Source organism: Vespa mandarinia, unplaced genomic scaffold (assembly GCF_050613455.1).
Source record: "Vespa mandarinia isolate Hongniang unplaced genomic scaffold, ASM5061345v1 scaffold_56, whole genome shotgun sequence".
Taxonomy (NCBI): domain Eukaryota; kingdom Metazoa; phylum Arthropoda; class Insecta; order Hymenoptera; family Vespidae; genus Vespa; species Vespa mandarinia.
The window spans coordinates 131367-147040 of NW_028197190.1; the positions used below are offsets into that span (position 1 = coordinate 131367).

At 47.7% G+C, this 15674-nt stretch overlaps 1 protein-coding gene across 1 annotated transcript; it reads left to right on the forward strand.

The window, feature by feature from the left end:
• Nucleotides 1-7662: 7662 nt before the first annotated feature.
• On the forward strand, nt 7663-8244 carry LOC118450858 (uncharacterized). The gene has a single exon (XM_035886855.2). The coding sequence runs from the start codon at nt 7663-7665 to the stop codon at nt 8242-8244; it is 582 nt and encodes a 193-aa protein (XP_035742748.2).
• Nucleotides 8245-15674: the final 7430 nt, after the last annotated feature.

Consider the following 15674-nt stretch of genomic DNA (forward strand, 5'->3'; position numbering starts at 1 on the left):
CGGACTTGGAAATATTCTGGGTAGTCGAGGGATAGTTATACCAGTGCATCACCAACCGATGCAACTGTCTCACTTGGATATATTCAGATTCTCGAAAGAATGTCATACGGACGAATTTCGTATCCTTGCGCCTGTCGGACCTTCAAATACACCGACTATTCGATGGAAAGTTATGCGAGATCCTATCCAACCAGCACGATTGTCGGACTTGGAAATATTTCGCCTAGTCGAGGGAAAGTTACGCGAGTAGCTCACAAACCAAAGCAACCGTCCGACATGCAAATATTCCGCCTAGTCGAGAGAAAGTTATGTGAGTGTCTCTCGAACCAATGCGGCTGCCATACTTGGAAATATTCCGACTAGTCGGAGGAGAGTTTAGTGAGTACCTTTCAGAACAAAACGTCTGTCGGTCTACGTACGATTCCACCTAGTCGAAGGAATGTCATGCGAGTACTTCAGAACCAATACGTCTGTCGGACTTGGAAAAATTCCGAATAGTCGAGGAAATCTTATGCGAGTGCCTTTCGGGCTAATGCGACTGTCGGACATGGAGATATCCCGCCTAGTTGAGGGATAGTTATTCGTGTGACTTGTAAGCCAATGCGCCTGTCGAATTTGGAAGAATTCTGTCTAGTAGAGAGAAAGTTATGTGAGCGACTCTTAAATCAACGCGGCTGACGGACTTGGAAAAAATCTGACTAGTCGAGGGAAAGTTATGTGCCTATAGATCCATTTCGTCTGTCGGACTTGGAAACATTCGGGAAAGTCGAGGGAAAGCTACGCGAACGTCGCTTGAAGTAATACGAATGTCGGAATTGGAAATATTCCAACAAGACGTGGGAAAGTTATGCGATGTGAACCAAAGCGACCGTCGGGCTTGGAATTATTCCGACTAATCGTGGGAAAGATATGCTAGAGCCTCTCGAACAAATACGGTTTGCGGACTTGGAAATATTCTGACTTGTCGAGTGAAAATTATACGAGAGGCTCCCGACCATTTGCAACTGTCGGAATTGGAAATATTGCGACTAGTCGAGGTAAAGTTGTGCGAGTTCATATCGAAACAATTCAGCCATCGGACTTGGAAATATTCAGAATAGTCGAGGGAAAGTTATGCGAGTGACACTAGAACCAATGCGACTAACGAACATGAAAATATCCCGCCTAGTCTAGGGAATGTTATGCGAGTGATTTGTGATCCAATGAGGCTGTCTGAATGTAAAATTTCTGACTAGTCGAGGAAAAGTTAGACGAGTGACTCTGTAACCAATACGACGGTTGTACTTGGAAATGACAGACAAGTCGTTGGAAATTTATGCGAGTGTCTCTTGAACCAATGCGGCTGTCGACTATACGAGGGAAATTTATGCGAATGACTCTCGAACCAAATCGGTTGTCGGTCTTGGAAACATTCCGACTACTCTAGTGAAATGTATGCAAGTACCACTCGAACCAAAGCGACTGTAGGACTTGGAACTATTCCGACTAGACGAGTGAGAGTTATGCGATTGACTTGACAATCAATGCGACTGTCGGAATTGGAAGTATTCTAACCAGTCATTGTAAAATAATGCGAGTGCCTTTAGAACCAATGGTGCTGTCGGACTTAGAAAAATTCGGACTAGTCGAGAGAAAGTTATGCGAGTATCACTCGAACCAATGCGGCTGTCTGACCTGATAATATTCGAACTAGTAGAGGAAAAGTTATACGAGTGACTCTGGAAACAAAGCGGCTGTCGGACTTTGAAAAACCTTGACTAGTGGATTGAAAATTATGCGAGTGACTTGCGAACCAATGCGGCTGTCGAATTTGGAAATATTCAATCTAGTCGGGAGAATATTATGCGAGTGCCTCCCGATCCAATGTAGCTGTCGGAATAGGGTATATTCTGAATACTTGAGGGAAAGTTAGGAGAGAGCATAAGGAACCAATTCGACTGATGAACTTGGAATTCGTCCAACTAGTCGCGGGAATGTTATACTCGTGCCAATCAAACCAATTCGACTGTAGGATGTAGAAATATTCCGAATTGAAGAACGAAAATTATGTGAGTGCCTCTCGAACCAAGGTGACTGTCGGAATTGGAAATATACCAAAGAATCGAGACAAAGTTATGTGAATGACTTGCTAGCCAATGCGAATTTGGGCCATGGAAATATTCCAACTAGTCGATGGAAAGTGATGTGTGTGCCGTTGGTACCAATGCGACTGTTGGACCTAGAAATATTCCGACTATTCGTTGAAATGTTATACGAGTGCCTCTCGAAACATTGCGATGGTCGGATCTATTAACATTCCATCAGTTAGTCGAGTGACATGTGAACAAATTCGACTACTGGTCTGGGAAGTATTAAGTTGGTGCGAATGAAACGTCGGATTCTTAAGTGAATATATTTCTGCATACCTTTTTCCAAAAGCTGTTTATTTAATCAGAATATGCTCCATTTACTTAAATACACTTTTCCCAACGAGATTTTAATGCATAGATGCCTGTCTTGAAGAAATTCTGATCTTTAGAATCAATGAACTCTGATATGGCATTTTTCACACTGTCTTCATTTTCGTACTGTTTAGCACGTAAAAACAGTTCTAAATGTTTAAATAAATGAAAGTCGATTGGCGAAAGATCTGGTGAATAAGGTGGGTGCTGAAAAATTTCATATTTTAATTCATTAAATTTTGCAATTGTTTTGTACGATGTTTGCGACCGAGCGTTATCGTGGAGAAGTATTGGGCCATGCCGATTAACAAGTGATGGGCGTATAATTTTCAATTTTTCATGCATTTCTTCAATGTACTGGCAATACTTTTCGGCTGTAATTGTCATTTCTGTTCGAAGGAATGAGTAGTGTATTTTTCCAGTCACATTCCACCAAACTGTGATTAAAATTTTCCGTGGATGAAGTGATAGTCGCGGAATATGAACACAAGCCTCATCCCTATCATGTCACCGAGCACACCTTTTCCTATTGTCGTAAAGAACCCATTTTTCATCACAAGTAATGATCCGATCGAAAAATGGATCTCGATTAAATCGGGTTAGCAATGATAAGCATACGTTCAAGTGATCCAGCTTATTTCGCTCGGTTAGTTCGTGCGGTATCCACTTATCCATTCTCTTCACCATGCAAATTTCAGAAAGATGTCGCAATATTGTTTCATGGTCAACTTCCATTCTGGCAGAAAGTTCCCTTGAAGAAACAATTGGATTCGTTTCCACCAATGCTTTCAGAGCATCATTTTTCAGAGACTTTTCGGGTCTTCCACGCGGTTCATTTTGCAGGGAGAAATCACCAGACCGAAATTTTTCAAACCAACGCTGCACTTTTCGATCGTTCACAATATTCTCCCCAAACGCCTGGTTTATATTACGTACAGTTTTTGCAGCATTATTACCAAATTTATACTCATATAAGAAAATTACATGAATATCGGTTGAATTCATATCGGTTTAAAATTCAAAGCAAATAACAAAAGGGAACATTTTTAAAAAAATGTTCTAAAATGTGACTCTGGCAATTGACAGTACGACTATAAACCAGGTTATGTCAAAAACAAATGCATAACAAAAACATGGAATCAAGCGTTCACATTTTTAAAAAATCCGACATTTCATACGCACCAATTTAATATATTAAATAGTCGGAAGAAATTTGTGCGGGCAACACTCGAACCAATGCGACTGTCGGATTTAACAATATTAATTTTAGACGAGGGAAAGTTATGCGAGCGCAACCAATGCGACTGCTGGACCTAGAAATATTCCAACTAGTACTGGAAATGTTATGAGAGAAACATTCGCATGAAACAAATTCGATTATCGTACTAATTATTATTTCGTCTAGTCGAAGAACGATTATGTGAGAGAATTTCGAACCAATGGGACTGTCGGACATAGACACATTACTACTAGTCGAGGGAAAGTTATCCGGGTGCCATTCGAACCAATGCGACTAGTGGCACTCGGAAATATTCCGACTAGCCGAGGGAAATATATGCAAGTGCCACTCGAACCAATGCGACTGTTGGACGTAGAAATATTCCTATTCGTAGGAATGTTACATGAGTACCTGTCGAATTATTACGAAGGTTCGACCTAAAAATATTACATCCTGTCGAGGGAAAGTTATGAGAGCAAACATGTGAACAAATTCGACTATGGGTCTTGGAAATATTTTAAATTGACGAAAAAAATTTGTGCGGGTATCATTCGAAACAATGCGACTGTAAAACTTGGAATTCTTCCGACTAATCGAGGGAAAATTATTCCCGTGTCAATCAAACCAATGCGAGTGGACGTAGATGTACTCCGAATGGAAGAACGAAAATTATGTGTGGGCCTCTCGAACCAAGACTACTGTCGGACTTGGAAGTATGCAGAATAGTCGTGGGAAGGCTATGCGAATTATTTGGGAAGCAATGCGACTTTGTCACTTGCAAATATTCCGACTAGTCGGGGGAAAAATACACGAGTGCCACTCGAACCAATGCAACTGTCGTACCTATAAATATTCCGACTAGCCCAGAAAAAGTTATACGAGTGACTTGTGAGCCTATACGAATGTTGTGCTTGGAAATATTACGAATAGTAGAGGGAAAGTTATGCGGGTTACTCTCCAACCAAAGCGACCACCGGTCTTGCAAACATTGGGACTAGTCGAATGAAGGTTATGCGAATGCCTCCCGGACCAATACGACTGTCGGACTAGGTACTATTCCGCCTAGACGAGGGAATTATATGCGAGTGATTCCCGAAATTATGCGGCTGTTGATCTTGAAAATATTCTGATTATTCTAGGGAAACAAATTCGTGTTACTCTGGAACCAAAGTGGCTGTCCGACTTGGAAATAATCCGATTAGTCGAGGGAAGGTTATGCTAGTATCTTTCAAAACCCCCTGTGGGGAGGGGGTAGCAGAATACTCATACAGTACTCCCTGCTTGTCGTAAGGGGTGACTAAGAGGGACTGTGTGAATGTGCTTGTACGGCTATTTCTTTCTTTGTTCTTCTGTCATATCTTTTTCTATTCTTTCTCTCTCTCTCTAGCTTCCTTCCGTTCCTTTCCCTAACTTTGAGGAGCCTGACTCCTACTCATACTGCTTTGTAATCAAGGACAGTACAGCGAAATATATGAGCGGGCATGAGTGGGACACCCACGCCACGGCGGTGTCAGGTGGTGATAGGGCATGCCACCCGCCGTCGTCAACCAACAACTGCCAGGAGCTCGGGGTTGGCAAACTGGCCCAAACTCTTGATACTGCATCAGGAAGGGCACCACAGGTAGGCGACTTGGCCTGTGGTGTACCTAATTCGCCAGGGGGGTTAGGAAAGAAGAAAGCGATTTGAGGGAGTGGCAAAGGGCTGCCAGGGCCGTGGAGAGCATGCAGCGCTCCGGATTGAAGTCACCAATCTTGGAGAGAACGCTCAAACGTGCAAGGGCCCTTATCTACTCGTCAGAGGAAGAGGAGTTAAGGATAGATATGGCCGGGTAGAACAAAGATGTACCGGCAGAGACCCCCTTGTCTCAGGTGAAGATTTGCAGGTTACTGGAACTCGTCACGAATCATATCCTAGTAGCCGATAATGAGAGGAGAAAATCCACCAACATTAATGGTTCTGTCTTGGGAAGGACGAAACGCTCCCATAATGATGTGCTAAAAATAATGAAAACCTTAATGGACTGGATTCAAACTGGAGCAGGGGATCCTCCCTCAACCAAGAAGGTCATGACGTAGTTAAAGGCAAAAATCAGGGCCTTGAAACTGTGCAATTGCGAGTTGACGGATGAAGTAACCCGTCTTAAAGAAGATAAGAGGAATGCATAGGTAAACCCCTTAGCTGAGAGGAGCCAAACAACGACTCCAGAAATGCAGCAGGTAATCGAGTCGGTGAGGATGATGACGGAGGTTGTCTGCATTATCCAGCAACAGCGGCTTCAGCAGCAGCAGCAGCAGCGGCAGTAGATATCAAGTAGAGCAGCAACTGGAGCTGGTGGGCCACACTAAGGCCCCACATTCCGTGCTGAGACCACTCGACCCCCCGCGATACAGGTAAGTGTGAGGGAGGCACTAATCCCGCAGGAGAATTTTGAGGAGGTTATATGCCGCAAAAGGAAACGAGTCCAGAGGAAGGAAGCGAACGCACCCTTCCTGACTTCATCAAAGAAGGGAGAAAACGACCATGAACCATTGCGAGAGCAGGCCGTCCCCAGGAATAGGGGGAAGAATTGGAGTGGCGCGCAAGGAAGAAAGAAGAGAAGGCAAAGGGAAAGGGAAGCCGCTGCAATTTTCCTATCCTGTGTCGAAGAGACGACGTACAGAGACGCACTCCTCCGGGCCAGGAAGAACATAAACATTAACACTTGGTATGTGGGTATAATTTGCCGTCAACTTACGCCCAGAGCGGGCGTTTTTTCGTGAATCTCACGGAAGTTTGGTTATTCAGAATAACCGAAGAAAATCGAAAACTACTTCGTTTTTATGAACTAAACTTTTTTTATTTTACACTGAAATATACGCTGTATGATTATTTAACAAAAAAACGATATTTTTACAAGATCACAAAAATAAACGATTTTTGAAATTTTACAATAATTCAAAAACAAAGCAAACAACTTAAACAACACGCATATATATAATTATACGCATTTGGGAGAATTGTGTTGGTTGGCAGGTATCCAGCACAAATCTACTAAATACGTATTTTTACGTGAACCGCGTTCCAGTGACAGACTGCAAAAAATGTAAGAATACGTTTCCCGCATGCAAAGTGTTAAAGACCTAGGGATCGGCAACATGTCGTGCAGGAGGGGCCTCACGGGTGCCTTTACATAGCAGGTACGAGGCAAAGGCGCAAATGAGTAGGCCGACCAGATAGCGGAGGCCTTGAGGAATGCCGTTCCGGGAGCAAGGGTTACTCGCCCTCTGCGCACAAGTACCACGAGGATAGTAGAACAGGATGCGGCTATAAACACGACCGTCATCGGAAACGCGCTGATGGATGTGCATTCTGGAGCGGACCCCAACCTTATAAATGTAGGGGAAGTAAGAATATTTGGGGGTAGACTAGGCGAGGCCACTGTCTCGGCTCCAGTGCCCGTCATCCGGGCTGCCCTGGAAAAGGGCAGGATAAACGTGGGTTGGACATTGGTGAGAGTGCACGGACTTAGGCAGCGGCACATCAGATGCCTCCGGTGCCTGGCGCGAGGACATGTTGCTGTAGTGTGCCCGGCCACTAAGCATAGGATAGACCTATGCTATATTTATGGGAAGCCGGACCACCTGGCCAAAACATGCATGGATAAACCTGAGTGTCCGGTTTGTGCAGACGCTGGCCAGAAACCGACCAACCACCGTGCCGGTTCTTGGGTGTACACGGTAGTGCCTCCTAGAAAATGAATAGAGAAGGTTTTCTGCAGGGCACCAATTGTTTGCCTTGAGACAATCCAAGAAGACCCGCATAATGTCGCTGAAAAAACAGCAGCGACGACAGTGAGAGTGACCGAGAAGAGGGGAGTGCATGAAGACATGGAGGTTGAATAAGGTGAACCGGGCACCTCAATAGGTGTAGTAGCAGCAGAGGGTCCATAGACAATGTCCTCTGCTATTCTACAGATAAACATAAACCATGCTCACCGTGCGCAGGACTTGCTGGCACAGCGCATGCGCGAAGACAGTGTGGAGATTGTGGTCATTGTGGAGCCATTGTGGTTTCCTCCTGGGGATGAGAGTTGGTTCTCATCCCTAGGAGAGACATCAATCTCCGCGGTGCTTTTTGACGAATGTGAAAGACCCTGTAGCATGGTGCGTCGGTGTCGTTTTTACGTAGCCATTAAATGGGGGGTCTCGCTGGTAGTTTCGATCAACTTTCCTTCCAGCGAGAACATTAACATGTTTTATAGAATCCTTGATGAGATCGAAGAGCTCTTAGCAACATTCCCCACTCTCCCAGAGCTGGTGGCTGGCAACTTTAATGCCCGGTTCAGCAGATGGGACCCGGAAGGCAGGAGTAACCGTTGGAGTGAGTTGCTCTGCGTCTGGGCGAACAGAATGAACCTGAGTCTGCTGACCCAGGTTGGCTGTCCAATGTGTGTTCGAACACAAGGGTTGAGCGTTATATTTCTAACGTGGGGCACGCCGGCAGCTGGCGACCGCCTTTCGGACTGGAGGGTGGATGAGACTGAGTCCCTGTCGGACCATCTATATGTTAGATTTAACTATAGTCACGAGGCCACAGAGGTCTGAAATTCTCGTCCACAACATAAAAAACTTCCTCGTCCACAACATAAAAAAGCTCCCGTGATTAAGACTACTTGGTTGGTGCCCTCATTTCAGGGAAGTGGACGGGTGGAACTATATCCAGGGAGAATACGGCCAGTGCGGACTGCACAGACAAACTTGTGAAGTGAGCACGGTCAACACTGAAACAAAAGTGCGACATTGCCATGTCCCGGGTGAGGGTACAAACCCGCGGTAGTAAAAGTACTTACTGGTGGTCGGACGAATTAACGAACCTTAGTGCAGTTGCAAGGACTACAGTAAGGAAACTTTCCAGAGCCTGGAAAAAGAAGAATATGGAGGAAATAGTGCGGTGCATGGACTCCCGAAGGAACGCAAGGAGGGCACTGACTAGGACCATTAAGGAACCCTAGAAGAACCCCTAGAGGGACCTGATGGACTCTATAGAGGATGATCCACGAAGCAGAACTTACAAATTCGTCTTGGGGAACCTTATGCCTTATGCCAGTAACTGAAACCCTGGAGGACGAGGTACTAGAGAATATAAGCTCTGAACTATTCCCAGGAGGACCGGGAACTGATGAGCCGCAGGAACCTGCACTCTCAGAGTTAACTATCTCTGCGGAGGAGGTCTTGGCTACCGCCAGGAAAGGAAAAGGAAGAAAGCTCCTCGATTGGATTGGATAACAGCTGTGGTTGTGAGTGCTGCGTCGACATACTGTGAGAAAAGTTCCCTCTCCGGGAGGTGCTTCTCCGCATACTTGAGGACTGGAAGTTTCCCGACAGCGTGGCAGATAGCGAGGCTCGTCCTGATCAAAACAAAAGGGATGCGCCCCCAGACTCACCAAGATCATGTAAACCCATACGCGTGATTGGCGAACTAGGGAAACTATTCGAACGTATAGTTCAACAGCTACATAAAAAAGATTCTGACCCTAGCACCATTTGGGACGGGCAGATCCACTGTAGATGCTGTCCTCGATACTAATAAATTTGTGTAGGCATCGACGTGGGACAAGAAAGTAATTATCCTAGTGTGTCTGGATATCTCTAACGCTTTCAACTCCTTACCCTGGGCCGTTACCTTTAGGGTGTTGGAGCGGAAAAACTTTTCAAGCTATCTGGTGCACATCATCAGGACTTACTTAGATAATCGCGCCGTAACATATACAAACAGACATGGACGCGCCGTGGAAAAACAGGCGTATTGTGGGGTCCCACAGGGATCCGTTTTGGGCGCTACGTCATGGAACATTGCCTATGACAGTGTCCTCCGAATCCCGATGCCAGGTGGCTCCATGTGTTGCCTGCTATGCGGATGATACGGCCCTCCTATGGATGGGACCTGACTGAAACTATCATGAACGCTGAGCATGACTCGGTCGTTTTGGTGGAGGAGATCGAGGGGTTGGGTCTTAAAGTGGCGCTGCAAAAGACTGAGTCTATGGCCATCCCTGTCTCTGCCATCTGCAGACGCAGGAATGTTCCGCCCCCTTCCGAAAGATTTGCCTTAGAGGTGTCTGCGTAGAAATTACAACCAGCGTTAAATACCTGGGCACAGTAATATATTCAAGAATGTCGTTCAGGCCCCACTTCAAGGCCCTAATCCCTAAAGCGGAGGGTATCCTCTAGTCCCTTAGGAGGCTCCTTCCGAACCTTCACGGACGAGGGAGAAGAAGCGACGCCTCTACAGCGGCGTCCTCCACTCGATGCTTCTTTATGGGGCGCCTGTGCCGTGGCACGCCGTCGTGGGAGGCATGAGGATCGTGCGGGCTGTTCAGTGCCTCCAGAGAAAGATGGCGACCCGGGTGTGTTGTGCCTATAGAACGGTCTTCTTCCACGCGGCTATGATGATTGTAGGGATTATCCCTCTCGCTCATCTGGCACCCCGGCTGGCGGCGACGCATGCGGCTGTTAGAGATGCGGAGGAACCTCCTCACCCTGTGTACTTTGGCTGTATTGAGTGGTCTTGCCAGAAGGAGGGCAGTAGAAGCGTGGAAGTCTGAGCGACTTGGCTCGTAGGAGCAACAGCAGCAACGGGATTGCATGCGAGGGCGCCTATTGCCGAATGGTTAGCTGAATGGATTGAGTGGCCGTTCTTTATCGGAACGTTTCACACCACACAGCTGATGACTGTCCATGGCTATTTCTCGGCATATCTTAATAAGATAAGGAAGAGTCCCTCCCCATGTTGTTTCCACTGCAGGCGAACAGTATATTGTAAAGGTGGACGCCTGAGGGCGCCTACACCTATGCTACCTCGCCCATTAGGGCATGCGCTACGGAACTATCCACTTCTAGCTGCCACCACAACGAAGGGAACGGATTCGGAAAAACCCAAAACTACTGCCGGCGGGCAGGGTGAGCGGTTTAGCTACGACCAACATACTCGTGGCAACGAATCGCCACGTTGATGCCAGCAGTGCCCACGGGGAACCACGTGGTACTCACAGTACCACGACCCTTGGTACTCGTTCCGTAGAATGGGATGGGATTGGAAGGATGTAAGGTATAGGGAGAGATTTGGGTGAGTGTTGAGAGAAAAAAAAAAAGGGAGATGCGCACGAGCTTCTCCGACCCTGTCCTGTTCGAGGGTGGGTTTACCTGAGATGCTTACTGGATCCCACCCCCATCACCGGGGCTCCGACGATCCCAGCTGAACAGGACTTACGAAACTAACAACCCTTGATTAGGAGGGTTTCTTTACAAAACTCGGCGAAAAGGGAGAAGGCCTCAGTTGTGGAGACAAGATGTCTCGCTGCTTCTGGCCAGCTCCTTCCACCGAGAATATCCTCCAGAGCCACTCTCTGGGGTTTGAACACCGGACAGTCCATGATGTGGTGCGAAACCGTGTCTTCTTCACCACACTCGCAGGTTCCTTCTGGGATGACATTAAGCTCCTTCAGTTTGGCCTTGAATGCTCCATGTCCTGAAAGAAGCTGAGTCGTGAATAGATTAGTGGAGACGAAGCGGGCACCCATCCTTTCCTTGATGTCCGGGAAGTATGCATAGGTGGTCCTCCCTTTCCTGGAAATCTCCCACCTGGCTTGCCTAATCCTGTAAATACCCTCATTAGCATTCCTAACTATCTCGCGTTTGTTCCTCGTGCCTTCCAGTTGTCGCGTCGTTAGTTCGGTGTTCCTATTCCTCCTGGCTTCGTATAATTTCCTACGTTTTGAAAGCTGGAGATCGATCGGGGGCTCCGCCGCTATGACGCAGAGGGATTCCGTCGCGGTTGTTCGATACGCCGAAGTTACTGAAATGAGAGCCGATCGCTGAGTCGCGCTTAGTTTCCTAAGGTCTCCATCATTGCAGAGATCCGACCAACCCGCTGCCGCATACGTAACCGTAGGGGTAAAGACGCCTCGATAGATCGTCCGCAAGGCGTGGTGGCGGAGTCCCCATTCTCTTGCCGCTAATCTACCTAGCTTCGCGAAGAGCGGTCCCACTTTGTCGCTAATGTACCGACAATGTGATGTGACCCCCAGACCTTTGTCAAAGTGTACCCCGAGGTACCTAACGGAATTCTTAAACTTAATAGAATTATTCCCTATTTTGATGGTGGGCGGCCTGCCGGCTAAATCAGTTTTCCTCGCGGTCGTTTTGCGCTTACGGTCCGGGCGTGACCCTCCCCTCCTACCTATGGGTTTCCTCTTAACCCAGTCGCTCTTAAGCACAATCGCCTCGGTTTTTCGTTCTGAGATCGTCAGTTTCGCCGACGAGCACCATTCGGTGATGCTTTCAACCGCGCGGTTTCCTTTCTCCTCCAGTTCCTTCCTGGAGTCCCCGTCTAATATAACGAGTAAATCGTCCGCGTACGCGATCGCGTTGACTTCCGATGATTCCTCTAGTAACCGAAGGAGCTGGTCAAACATTAGATTCCAGCAGGAAGGACCCAGGACTGAACCTTGCGGGCATCCTCTCGAAGCCTGCTTGGAAACCTCTTGCTCCCCTAGGGTGATTTTGACCTTGCGGTCCGCGAAGTAACTCGTCATTACGTTGAAGACATTTCTCGGGCAGTCTCGATCCCGGAGTGCCTTAAGAACTAAGGGCCACCAGACATTGTCGAAGGCTCCCGAGATGTCGAATAGCAGCGCAATGACATATCTCCGTGAGGAGGCAGAAACGATACGGCGCATCTCTACTATCGCGTCCTCGGTGGAGCGACCTTGGACAAAACCAAATTGTTTGTCCGAGAGTTTTCCCGGGGCTAGGGATGTTTCACTAAGGCGCAACTTGAGCAGCCTTTCTAAGACTTTCCCTATCACGGAGAGAAGGCATATGGGTCGATAGGATTTGGGGTCTTCCGCGTCCTTGTCCGCACCTTTGAGAAGGGCTCGTAAGGAGCCCTCCTTCCAAATGGATGGGAATATGCCCCATTTGAGGCATCCGTTGAAAAGATCTGTAAATTGCGTCGGGATTACGCTGAATGCTCTTTTGAGCACGCATACTTCTATAAGATCAGGCCCCGGGGCCTTTCCGTTTCTTAGTGATCTTATCACTCGCGCGACTTCTTCCTCAGTAAAGAGGGGGGCATCTTCCGTATCAGGGATATTTCGAGATGTACTGCGCATCGCGCGCTGCTCCGTCGTGTCTTCGGACGCACTGTCATCCGGGACGTGCGTGTTGAGAAGGACTTTAGCCGTATCGCGAACATTTATGGTCCTATCACCCTCCCGCTTGAGGGTGTTTAATACTTTTTCTACGCGGAGTTTTCCCGCCTGCTGTTTATAAATATACCCCCACGGGTCCGCGTTACCCTGTTCCGTTACGAATTTCCGCCAGCTTTCTAATTTCGCGCGTCGTACCGCCTTGCTATAATCTCGCAGCGACGAACGATATTCGCGCATTAACCTATCACGCGCCTGGAGATCTTTTTCTTTTTGGAGCCCTCGTCTTATCCGGAAGACCGCTTTCTTTTGAATGGTTAACGCGGATGTCCACCACGGGTTGGACTTTCGGTGAGTCTTTTTCCGAGGCATGGACTCAGAGCATGCGGTTTGTAGGACACTGGTGAGCGCCTTGGCTCGTGTCTCTACGTCTGAAGCTGATTCTAAGGTACTTCCCTCCAGCCTAGCCGCGGTGAGGGAGAGCAGGCGCCCAGCGAACAGGTCCCAATCGGCCCTCCTGGTGTTGAACCTTTTGGTTCCCGCGCCCCGCGCGCTGCCCCCACGTCCTGGCTCTGCCTTAGGGGAATGTATCGCGAAATCGATCGAATTGTGATCGCTGGATGTCCATCCGGTTCTAACTTTCCATTGGCCTACGAGTCGGCTCATGGATTGAGAAGATAATGTAACATCAATATAGGAGGAGCCTCTAGTGGTCCAGTACGTGGGAGGCTGCTTCGCGTCATTAACGACGTTTAACCCGAACGCCCGGATGAGGGCCTCTAGTTTCGAGCCTCTCTCGTCAGTGCCCTGAGGGCCCCAGAGAGGGGATCGCGCGTTGGCATCCAGCGAGATGATAACTCTCTCCCCCCTTAAGGCACGAAGTACCGATTCCAGGTGCCTAAGGTGCTCCTCAATTTCGTCGCTGAATTGAAAATAATGGGAGACGACATAGAAGGAGGAGCCGGGTGCCTGCACCTCCGCACAAGCGCAGTGCGGAGTGCTAAGCTGCGAGATAAATAGTAGCGCGATGTTCGGGTTTGCTACCGCCACGGCTGACCAGGGTCTTTCGTCGCGAGTGGCCGCAATCCTAATTCCTGTACCTAAACCTATAATTTCATACCCTGGTCCTTGCTTCTGGACATACGGCTCCTGAAGGAGCAGCACATCCAGGCGCTTCTGACTAACTAAATCGCGAACTTCGCCTGTTACCGTTCTTGAACGACCCATATTTAGCTGCAGAAGATGTATTTTGGAGGGCATGCAGTTAGTCGGGGTGGGAGGGTTGGACGAAGTAGCATTGTTTTCACAAGCTAAAACACAGGGTTCGGCGAAAGTAACGCGCGGCAATTTAACTACGGGGTTTAGATCTATCACGCGAGTCGTATCGGGGTGGATACGTGGGACACGTTTTTCCGGGGTTTCGGGGAGGACGACATGATCTTCTTCTGCAGCTTCAGATACTGGGGACGAGACCGAACTACCCTGCTCCGAATCTATTTCGATGATCGGTGGCAGGCAATTGTTTCTTCGCGTCCTAATCCTATTACTACGAAGGCTACGGTTGTCTACCGGGGCTGGGGGTGAATTTTCAGTTTCCGGGGAGGATTGCACGGATTGTGCACGTACGTAAGCGCGTGTTCGCGGGCGCGTGGTTATCGGTGTGTGCCCTGGGTTCCTATCGGACTGTTTCTTTATCGAACTGGAAGGACGAGAAACTTCTGGAACGGTTTTCGTTTGCGTGGCCTTGGAAGACAGCCTATCGCACCTTTCTAACACAACTATAGCCTTACGAAGACTGGCTATCACCTGATGCAGTCCGGGTTTTGCGGGGCTAGGAGCGCAGCGGGGGGTCACGCGGTGAGTGTCCTTGGACGACGTGCGCGCACTCGACCGGCGTGTTGCTGCGCTCCTACGCTGCCCTACACCGGAAGTGCATCCACTCGTCGACTTCGGGATCGCGCTAGCTGCGTTGAGCGAAGCTATGCGCGAACTTCTCCTGACCGCGTTAACCGCCCCTGAGGAAGCCTCCACCCGGAGATCCGAACGGGAGGCTATTTTACCTCCGGAATTTTTTCCCCCAAGGACGACCATCATGGATTATTTAGGAAGCAGCTTCTTTATTAAACTAAAGGAAAGAGGCCGCAAAAGAAAACTTGAAGCTGGAAGAGAAGGTAAAAAAAAAAAAAAAAAAAAAAGAGATTGAAGTGATGCTTGTAAAGGCATACTTCAATTAATTAATTAATGACGGGTGATTGATACTATGGTCAAACTGCAAGGGTGTTATGCATTAGGGAGGAAAAAAAAAAAAAAAAAAAAAAAAAGAATTAATTATAATAATAATGGTAATAAAGTCCTAATGCATGAACTTGGAAAAAAAAACAAAAAAAAATAATAGTAATAATAATAATAATAGTAATAATAATAATAATCTCTAATTGAAGGACCATAGAAACCACCCGTCCTTAATTTAGACAAGTTCCACCATGGCTGCCTTAGCTATAATACCGACAACATTAATTTTTGAAGATTTCTAAAATTTTGAAAAATTTTCCTAAAATTTTTCTAAGCTACGGGCGACAAAGTTCGTAGAGCCATGCCTGAGGCCCCCGGGGCGACATAACTCATAGAGCCGTGCCTGAAGTTTTTCCCGCGTTTCCTAAGGTTTGAGGTTAGGGCGTACCGCAGGCGTGCCAACTGTTGATAACTAAAATTTCAACTGTCATACCACTACAAAATTTTTGTCCAGTACCAACGACCAATCAGCGTGCGCCGTGCATGTGGTGGCGCTTCAGTCGCCGGGCCGAAATTAGAGTTGAGTCCGCCATC

What these genes read in the sequence shown, in the direction of transcription:
- LOC118450858 (XM_035886855.2), top strand. Translation starts at nt 7,663, where the DNA reads ATGCGCGAAGACAGTGTGGAGATTGTGGTCATTGTGGAGCCATTGTGG.